Below are 11,211 nucleotides of genomic sequence, written 5' to 3' on the forward strand. Positions count from 1 at the left end.
AAAATAAATCAATCTTGGGCAGTGTCTCCCACCCCATGTATGAATCTGTTGCAGAACTGGAGAGCTCCTTCAGTGACAGACTGCTGCATCCTAGCTGCACAAAGGAGCATTATCACAGATCCTTCCTCCCAGCAGTTGTTAGACTTTGTATCCATCACTGATCCCAATGAACACAATAAGTTGTTTGCATCACTGCTGTTATTTGCACAGTTTTTCAATTTCCTGTAAAGTGTGTCTCTTTGTTGTTTTTAAGCACTTTTCACAGCACTTTTTGTACTTCTGTAAAAGAAAAAAAAAACCCATCCTACTCAGCTGCACATTTGAGCCTGGGTATATTTTTAATAACTATACAGTATTTTTTTTCTTACATTGTAAATTTGCCCTGTGCTTTCCATTTCTTGTTTTTTTATTTTATATTCTTTACTTTTGTGAGAATCTGTATCCGCCTGTCACTTTGGTGCTGAAACATGTGAATTTCCCAAGTATGGGCAATAAAGGATATTTCTGTGTCTGTAACATTGCCCAAAGGTCAATAAAGAAATGCTTGTTGAACCTGACCTCTGAGTAAAATTCTTGCGACCTTAATGGCCATAGACTACAGGTGAACTCACTGACTAGTTTCTTGATTGATCTTATCTTCATATTTTATTGATTTGATCTTATATGATAAAGTTTTCATTTATCAAATAATTGCAGCTGTTACTTTCATAAACAGAAAAAATTCTGTTTAAGTAGATTTCAATTCTGCAAAATTGAAATGTACTTAATTTTCAAGTACAATCAGTGAGGCAGGCTTTTTAAATTTTTTTTATCAAATGGTTGTTTTACATTCACTGTTGCAACTTAGCATGATCTCATTCATTAAGTCATTCATGTACATTTAATAGTACTATCATAAAAAAATTTATTGTGGAAAAGAAAACAAACAAAACCCCCAATATGTGTTCCGTTACATCAATTAATGATCAAAACAGAGCAAACACACCTCACTTCACTCCACTAAATCAGAAGGTAAAAATTCCTCAATAACACTGTAACGCACAAACACCTTTTCTCTTGTGTTTTCCCCCCTTCACGTGTTTTATCTAAACCCCTGCAAATCTTGGTTTTTCATGTTCTTCATACTGAATGTGCTTGGAAATTGTACAACTACTTTTGACTTTGGCAATATCACAAACATGGAATCAGAAGTTTTACTTCAATGCTTTTAGTAACAACACAGATCATACAAAAGAAATGGAAACTACAATTAGTAAAATTTGGTCATTGAATTATTTGCAGTCTCAGTCGCTTTCTCATTGTAAAGGTGAACTCTTAGTTGGAATCATTATTCTTGACTCCATACTTTGCAACAAAGGCACTGAGGACAGACAGAAAGACACATGTTAGAAAATGATATACCGAAAATTACAATTGTAATAATAAACAAACAGGAAAGCAAACAACAAACATACAGCTCTTAAAATTCTTCAAGCTGGGCAGTATCATTTTATAATTTGATGCTCATACTGCTTAAGTCTCATTACCATGGATGGCCAATAAATTACGATTTTTAAAAAAAAAAAATTATTATTACTGCAATCCTGTCATCTCCATCAATAACAACAATGGGGGAGGGGAGGCAGCATTATATAATTTTCTGATTTTGTGGCAAACATTTAAAGAAAACATTGAAGGTTTATTTTAGCCCTACTTCAAAGAAATACAAATTTCAGATCCAGTACAGAGACCACATTAAACATTTCAGCAGAAAGTTGTTGGGAGGCATCTATGATTAAAAAAGTTTGGTGATCTACGAGTCTCAACTTTGCTGAATATAATTGCAGGTAAAAATAATCAGCGAGGTATAAAGCCCTGACAAGAACATTGGGTTTTTAAGGCATCTGGGTGAAGCATTTCTTTCTTACCTGTATAATACACGTTTCCGTCCCATCCTTCTTTCCGCCAGGCAGAGTTTCTTGTCTCCTCTCGGGACTGGAGGCTTTCGTAAGCTATCAAAAGACGGCAAAGAAAAAAAATTCCAACGAAAAAAGCAAAGCAAAAAACTCCACCACACACACACATTACATCGCATTATGTGTGGATAAAATTTATAGTCACTGGCAACTTCATTAGTTCAACTTCATTCACTGGCAACCTTGCTAACATCAGGCCGAATCTCTTTTGCCATCAAAACTCAATTCTTAACTACACAGATTGAACCAGGTGCTGGAAACACTCCGATCCATTTTCACATAATAGGATCGCACTGTTACTGCAAATTCATCAGCTGCACGTGCAGTACATGATGTGAATCTCTTGTTCTACCACATTTCAGGTACGAACATGTAGTTTGTGGGTCACATATGGGTCAATTTGATCAACGTAAAAAAAGCCACCCAAATATTTCTTCCCGTGTGTTTTGAATTTCAAGTATTAGTGCATTCTGTCTGTCAGTGAATAAAACAGCCAAACATGTCATATGGAAAATATTTGCAATACAACAATATGTCTCAGTATTTCCTCATGCTATTGTCATTTTAAAGAAACACACTGACATAGCTCTTTGTCTGAATGCCCTTACTTCATTGAGATAATACAGGCTTCAAAAATTTGTGAAATTTATGATTCTAGCCCAGAGGCTTGATATTTTTAATATCATCTGAACCAGAGTTCAGATGATATTAAAAATATGGACAACCACTCTTAAAACACCTTTAATAATTTGATTGACTCGCTTCCTGTTCCAAGATGCAATCAAAAGTCCAAATGTTATGTCGAGTGTAAAATCATCCTTTGTTGATGTTTGACACACCCGGGCTTATGTTGGAACCGTCACACTGAACTTTAGTGATTCATTAGAATACAGAATGTATGCAGGAGCATTCAGTTAGCTGAAATTCAGCCAGACCAAACTTGTCAGACATTTTTACATACAGCAGTCAATCACCTCATCTTACTGGTATGTTCTAAGTGTAGAGTGCTTAATTACTCACCCCACAAGTGATGAACAACATAGAGTTGGCCAATCTGTGTGAAGAAACCGCCTACTGCCTCATTGTTTTCTTGTCTATGTTTGATTGCCCTCGCCCTGTTGCAAAACATTATCTTATTTAGTATAAAGATCACTGAAACACTTCTGATATTTTCACTTCCACTGAAAGAGATTCAGACAAATGACATATGTTTAAATAAATTCAACGTATCTCACCAGCGATTGCCCCATTCAATCATGGTTCCTGGCTGAAGCACAAGTATAATATTAATTAGAATAGGTTTGAAACTAGATTATGACATTACCACCATCATATTTCCATAGAACTGAAAGACTGAAAGCACTATTTATCTATTATTCATAGCTACGTTTTTTTTTTTTTTGTTGTTGTTGTTTTTTTTTTAACTGATCAGAGAACTCTGGGTGTCACAAGCCTGCATGCAAGAAGAACTGGAGCACTGAGTAAACAGATTTTTATCATAGCTGTTTTTGAACTTCTCTCCACTTGTGACACTCTTCAATTCAGTGAGTCAGGTCTGAATAAGTGAGCTGAAATTACGCAGGAAACCTTGGAAAGGCAAAATTGCAGAATAGGCCAGAGGTGAAAAAAATATGACTACTTCAAACAGATGAGAATTGGATTACTTGTTCAAGACAAGCAGCTGAAAAATATGGAAAGAAAACATTGAGAATAAGAACTATGCTAGTTATGTAACAAATTTATAAAAACTGCACTGACAGTTATACAGGATTACCAAAGTTATATTATTTCTGTTTGAACAGCACATGAACAGTACACTAATACATCTAGATTTTGCTAAATGTGGACCCTGCCATGCACTTAAAAATAGTATACAACATGCAGATGTGTATATTTTTTGTAATTTTGCTTTTGTAAATCACCACAGGAGATTTCAAATCAAGTAATCAGGATACAGTGGGGCAAAAAAGTATTTAGTCAGCCACCGATTGTGCAAGTTCCCCCACTTAAAATGATGACAGAGGTCAGTAATTTGCACCAGAGGTACACTTCAACTGTGAGAGACAGAATGTGAAAAAAAAATCCAGGAATTCACATGGTAGGATTTGTAAAGAATTTATTCGTAAATTAGGGTGGAAAATAAGTATTTGGTCACCTCAAACAAGGAAAATCTCTGGCTCTCACAGACCTGTAACGTCTTCTGTAAGAAGCTTTTCTGTCCCCCACTCGTTACCTGTATGAATGGCACCTGTTTGAACTCATCATCTGTATAAAAGACACCTGTCCACAGCCTCAAACAGTCAGACTCCAAACTCCGCCATGGCCAAGACCAAAGAGCTTTCGAAGGACACCAGGAAAAGTATTGTAGACCTGCACCAGACTGGGAAGAGTGAATCTACAATAGGCAAGCAGCTTGGTGTGAAAAAATCAACTGTGGGAGCAATCATCAGAAAATGGAAGACATACAAGACCACTGATAATCTCCCTCGATCTGGGGCTCCACGCAAGATCTCATCCCGTGGGGTCAAAATGATCATGAGAACGGTGAGCAAAGATCCCAGAACCACACGGGGGGACCTGGTGAATGACCTGCAGAGAGCTGGGACCAAAGTAACAAAGGTCACCATCAGTAACACACTACAACGGCAGGGAATCAAATCCTGCAGTGCCAGACGTGTTCCGCTGCTGAAGCCAGTGCATGTCCAGGCCCGTCTGAAGTTTGCCAGAGAGCACATGGATGATACAGCAGAGGATTGGGAGAATGTCATGTGGTCAGATGAAACCAAAGTAGAACTTTTTGGTATAAACTCAACTCGTCGTGTTTGGAGGAAGAAGAATACTGAGTTGCATCCCAAGAACACCATACCTACTGTGAAGCATGGGGGTGGAAACATCATGCTATGGGGCTGTTTTTCTGCCAAGGGGACAGGACGACTGATCCGTGTTAAGGACAGAATGAATGGGGCCATGTATCGTGAGATTTTGAGCCAAAACCTCCTTCCATCAGTGAGAACTTTGAAGATGAAACGAGGCTGGGTCTTCCAACATGACAATGATCCAAAACACACCGCCCGGGCAACAAAGGAGTGGCTCCGTAAGAAGCATTTGAAAGTCCTGGAGTGGCCTAGCCAGTCTCCAGACCTCAACCCCATAGAAAATCTGTGGCGGGAGTTGAAAGTCCGTGTTGCTCGGCGACAGCCCCAAAACATCACTGCTCTCGAGAAGATCTGCATGGAGGAATGGGCCAAAATACCAGCTACTGTGTGTGCAAACCTGGTAAAGACCTATAGTAAACGTTTGACCTCTGTTATTGCCAACAAAGGTTATGTTACAAAGTATTGAGTTGTATTTTTGTTATTGACCAAATACTTATTTTCCACCCTGATTTACGAATAAATTCTTTACAAATCCTATCATGTGAATTCATGGATTTTTTTTCACATTCTGTCTCTCACAGTTGAAGTGTACCTCTGGTGCAAATTACTGACCTCTGTCATCATTTTAAGTGGGGGAACTTGCACAATCGGTGGCTGACTAAATACTTTTTTGCCCCACTGTATATCTAAAGAGCAGATGTCATGTTCTGCCAGGCCTTTCCTGCTGTCACCTTCATTTGCTTCTTGTTTCTGGGTCTCTCCGTCTTCAGTTCTATCTTCAGTAGATAAAAAGCATGCTTTAGCAGGCCTACATGCCCATATGCAAAATTGCCCCCACCATATTTGACAGACAACATGGGATGATTTGGATGGTGAGCTGTGTCTTTCCTTTTCTACATTTTTATCCTCCCATTATTTTGGGGTAAAATGGGAACAGGCCTCACCTGGTCATAAAACTGCTCGTCAATGAACTGTCCAATTACTTTTGAGCTTCTGAAATGGAAGACTACGTATAAAAATAAAATTGAAGAGGCTCACTTGCTTACTGAAGATAAAAGTGACGTTAGGGAAACCCAGAAACAGACTGCTTTGTTAGTTTTCCTACAAATCAAACAGTATTTATGTTGTACTGGTCACACATGTTCAAGCTATGCATTTTAAAAATGTGTAGCATAAATAGATACCTTAAGGTAATAGGTGCGCATTTCATAGAGGTTTGGTCCTTGTCTGGGAAGGGGTTCATTCCAGAAACTGAACTCCAGAAGAAGTTCATTTCGTCTTGAAAGCAACATTTTGGCCCGTTCCTTCCGAAACTCTAAGTACTCCTAAAAAGGGATAAAATGTTTGTTTATAACACTAAAAAGTGAATATTAATATTATATCTTAAAAATCAAACAAACAAAAAACAGCACCCCTGAAATGCCTTTTCTCCACAGAAACAACACATTAACATTTAAAGAAAATTATTACTTAAAAAAAACAAGCAAACAAAAAAAACGCAACAAATTAAAACAACAAAATAAGCAATTTTCCCCTGGAAAATCAAAGGCCTTGTATGTATTGTATGCAATGTTGACTGAATAAGAGACGTTTAAAAAGGTCACAGCATGCCTTGTTAGCTCTCAACTTCTGCAGACAATCAGTCAAAGCTGGGTAGCCTCCTCTGTATCGCCACAGATGCACTGCAGAAAAACAACAGCAGATGTCACTGTAGCACTGCATAAGGTCTGATGCCACCCACACAACTAAGAGATAAAGAACCTCCATCACCATGCAATTACTTTTTATAGTTACTGACTGCTTTTTATGTATAAAATACACTTAAATGATCACGTTAATTTATCATATATGCAGAAGGTGAAGTGCTGGTTGTGAGTCATCAGGTAGCATCCGTCTGCAAAGCTTTGCAAAAAGTCAGCCACTGAAATTGTGTTTTATGGGAACTTGATAGAAGAAAGCAGCAGTGATCAGTCAAAGGTGTCTTTTTGCATTTACTGCTTACCAGCCTGATCTTGTTCTCCATACCAGGTATTCCAGCTTCCAACTACCTCACACGGGTAGTCCTGGTCCTCGTGAAGTCTTTTCTGCACTTCAGCCCTAAAGCCAGCAAAAAAAAATAAAAAATAAAATACAAGTTAATGAAGGTGTATGCTGTTTGGAAATGCTCTCACTTTAGCTTAAAAACCAACTAGAGGGCAGTCAGGAAGCATAAAAATCCATCCAAGATATAAACTCAGCTGTATCTTCACTTCATTTTTTAAATACATTTATATCATGAAGCTCATCTGATTTTAACTTTGTTCAGACCATATCTTGATTAATTAGTCCAGCACACTTATCTATTGCACTGCTGAAAGAAATCCAAAGAAAGTAAAGCACTGAAAACGTAACTTGACTGACAGAGATGCAGGAAATATTTCAAATGTATCAGTACATACTCCAGACTGTTGTATGCTTCTAGGCATTCTGGTTTGACGTCATGAACTGAAAAAGAAAAAAGGCAGAGAGAAACCTATCAGAAATGGATGCATTTAAAAAAATAAAAGCAACATTCAAATTCTTCAACAAAGTAATTTCACACTCCGATTCAGCAAAGACTTGATATACAAAACTGATTCACTTGCAATAGGTTATAGGCAACGGCTGATAGAGTGTTCAAATTGAAATCCCTGTGCGGTGTGATGTACGCAACACAAAAGATCAAAGCCCCGAGAGAATGATAGATTTCTGTTTGAGAGACAGAAACAGTTACCTCTGCAGACTAAAAGAAAACCAGACAAATTGTTCAGATGTCACTAAAGTTTACAGGCATGAGACATCATCTTATCTTAGAATTACTTGTTGCTGACAGTGTTTTGTGTATGCATAAGCTGTTGCAGAGGAGCCCCATTTTCATCTCTCATGTTGTTTTCAGTTTTCTCTGAGGTCATATGGCCTTCCATTTAAATGATTTATTTCACTTTTGAGACATATACAGGATCCATGTCACAATAATGTGATGTAAGTGTATCGCAGGCACTTGTCTTTGGCGTTCTGTAACCCAACACTTAAAGAAACTAAACCCTTGCTTTTATGTAAGTAAAAAGGTGTAGGCCTACATTGAATCTTATACAAGTTGCTGGTCTCCTTCTTTGAAAGCAGGTTGGAGTGAGCATCTTTCCTGGCATCGACTTTGTGCACAAATAAGGATCGGAACCAGCCTTTGTCGCTGCTCTCTGAAAACCTCCTACACAGAAACAAGATGAAAGAAAGTTTCACAAAAGCTCGGAGCAAAAACATAAAAACCCAGAAGTTGTCAATATAAAAAAGAAAAACTTAAAAAGGAACATGGAGATGTGCATGACATATGGACTAAAAGATAGTCATGCTAATATTCTTTGATATGAAAAATATGCATACTGTATGAGTGAGTGGGCTGAATGCTACAGCTTGTGTCTTCAACCATAAAACTTTTTTATTTCACCCACTCTGGAGTGGATAAAGGGGGAATATTATTCACTTTACAACTATTGGAACTATCCAAGAGGCTCCAAATGGTATTTGAATATTAACCTAGCCGTTTCTTGCCCCACATAGCAGAGAAGTAAAACTTCAATCTGTCAAGTGTTAAAGCTGTACTTTTAGAAGGTGTTCCAATGAAAAGAAGAGAAGTACAGGTGATATGAATTATTCCAAACAGTAAAACAGCAGTTTCATTAAGAAAAGTGACAGTAAAATTGACAAACATACTTAAAGTCAGCTACATTTGAAATTCAGGGACCTTTGTAATTCTTTTTAAAACTCCCAATTTTAATACAATGTCACATTAACCTCAAATCCTGGATTTGCCTCATACTGTATGGCTGGTGTATCCCCACTAATGGATTAGGAAGCCATATTATGTTTCAAGTTAGTACTTGCAAAGTCATCTGCTGAGTCTTTTGCTTTGTTTTGTCATTCTAAAGTCCTAAAACTTTCAAGGTCAGTGGGACGTTTCTTTTAATAACCCCATGGGCCAATGGCTTTAATTGGAAGCTATAATTAAAAATGCATTTCCCATGGCACCCTATCAACAATAACAAAGCATATAATAAGCCAAAGACTTGTTTTCTGAATAACATTTCAGTCAGTGACGGAGCAAATGCGTACTGGATGGAGGCCCAAAAAAATATGGTAACCCGTTGACCCACTTTGTGTGGAACTGCACAACATTTTCATCCCTTGTTCCCCATCCCACATAGTGAGACAACATTTTCATTGGCTCTAAAATCAATGCCGCAGGACAGATCATTTCTAAAATCTGGCTGTTATTGAATGGTTCTGATGAAAGGCCGTCATCATGGGTCTTGTGGAGGTGTGTTACCTAAGGTAGAAAATTGTTAGTAGCCACAAAGTTTTGATGGATAAGGCTGAAAAATGGCCAAGAATAAAAGGAAATCCAATTATAATGTTAAATGAAATATTTAAATCATATGCTAAAGATAAGTTGACCAATCCCACAAAACTACATGTGGTAAAAACATTGTGTTTGTGTGAGACAATGTGGGGCATGCCAGCAATGTTGGGGAAACTTAAACAATTTAAACATGCAATCAAGTGTGTAGGTTACCAGCTTAGCTTTTAGCATGTATACGCTGAATAAATTATATTTAAATGCAAACTTTCCTACTTCGTTCTAAGTAAATACAATAGAGGATTAAAGCTGAAGTTTGGTCTTACGTCTCGTGCTTTATATACTCCTGTGTTCTCTTTTATTTCAATAGCTATTTAGCTGCTGTTCTATCTGGTAATGATCACTGGATTTCAATAGGGATGATATTCATAGGTTAGCTTAAGTTTTTGAGCAATATCTGACCATTTTAGCCAATTATGACACACAGATGGTGTGTCACAACACGCTATATTTTCCCTTGTTTATAAAAAAAAAAAAAATCCAAAATTGCATCCAGACAAAAACTGTATTTACCAGAATAAACTGTCACTTTATTTTCTTTGAGGTACTTTCCACCATATTTACCAAAATCAGCAAAGCTTAGGATTTCTCAGTGGGGCACTGGCTCAATGTGTGGGACAATGGATTAAAAAGAAAAAGAAAAGAAAAGGGGAGAGCTGTGCTGTCCAACATAAACAGAGACATCTGATCATCCTACTCTCAGATGAGTACGTGTCATACACAACATGCTATCGGCCCCATGTTCAGTTTGTTGGGACCCAGTTATCCTAGTGGTGGTTACGTAACCCTATAGAGGCAAAAAAGTTCAGACAGGACAAAGTTCAGAGGTCCTCCAAGTGATCAAACCATGTTTGAAAAACATAAACGTATCATAGGAACATAATGTAGAGATACAATATATCCATATGCAATATGTCTGAAAACATAAAAGATATTGAATTGCGAAAAATAATGTTTAACCGTTTGCCATTTGCTGCTTTAACAATTCATTTATTTAAATGGGTCCACGAGTTTTCCTATGTCTGCAAAAACTGGTTTACCTGCTGGTTCCGTGCAGATTGACAGCAATAGCTTACCTGTACAGCAAATATCCTTTAGCCTGAACAGACCTAGTTGTCGCCATGTTCTTCTTTCCAGCAAAAAGTTTCTTTAACACGCAAACAACTTGTGCTGGTTAATGTTTACCTCTGTGTGTGTGTGTGATGTGACCGCTAGTCACGTTAAAGCTACTGAGTCAGCTAGCCACAGACTGAAAAACGCACGTGAAAGAGCGAGCCAGTGCACATGCACAATCGATCAGACCCAATTAGTTGATCCTACGTCACACGCTACGTTTTTAATCCAAAAGATCAGTGTTTTATCTAATATCCAGTAGATCAGCGTATGTTGTGCTTTAAATGATATATGCGTTTAAATGAAGAACTAAACGCATACAATAAAACTATAGTCACAAGTTAATAATTATAGAGGTACTTATCTTCCCTGTATTTCAGGATTATTAAAAATGAAATATACATTACACCAGCCACTTTGTTTGGTACACCTTGACGGTATCACACAGTTGCTGCAGATTTATCGGCTGCACATGGGTAATGTGGACCTACTGATCCCCCAAGTCTCAAAGGTGCTCTGGATTGAGATGTGGTGATTGTAGAAGCCTTTTGAGTACAGTGAAGTCACTATCATGTTCAAGAAACCAGTTTGAGATTATATAAAGTTTGTAATATTTTACATTGTTCTGCTAGAAGCAGCCATCAGAAGATGGGTACACTGTGGTCATAAATTAGGATGACCAACCCTCCACTTTTTTTGCACTTGTTGACTTGTAAAAGCCTATATGACATTTTTTATTTCACCATTCACATAACAGCACAGAGAAGGCATCGTTTAAATATGTTAAAGTTTTCTTTAAGCAAACAGTATTCTTAAAGTTCTTCGTGACTGGGCC

The 11,211-nt window shown here is 37.6% G+C and overlaps 1 protein-coding gene across 1 annotated transcript; it reads right to left on the bottom strand.

Moving 5' to 3' along the window:
• Positions 1–779: 779 nt before the first annotated feature.
• On the bottom strand, positions 780–10,499 carry nipsnap1 (nipsnap homolog 1 (C. elegans)). Its single transcript, XM_085476189.1, has 10 exons — positions 10,340–10,499; positions 7,930–8,057; positions 7,270–7,315; positions 6,834–6,928; positions 6,443–6,513; positions 6,016–6,156; positions 3,191–3,222; positions 2,976–3,070; positions 1,908–1,991; positions 780–1,360 (listed from the first exon to the last, which is right to left on the bottom strand). Exons 1-10 carry the CDS (start codon positions 10,384–10,386, stop codon positions 1,296–1,298), a joined length of 804 nt encoding a protein of 267 aa, XP_085332315.1. The 5' UTR covers positions 10,387–10,499; the 3' UTR covers positions 780–1,295.
• Positions 10,500–11,211: the final 712 nt, after the last annotated feature.

Source organism: Copadichromis virginalis, linkage group LG12 (genome assembly GCF_057382275.1).
Source record: "Copadichromis virginalis isolate Kocher_CV1m ecotype Utaka linkage group LG12, C_Virginalis_male_GT1.1, whole genome shotgun sequence".
Classification (NCBI taxonomy): Eukaryota; Metazoa; Chordata; class Actinopteri; order Cichliformes; family Cichlidae; genus Copadichromis; species Copadichromis virginalis.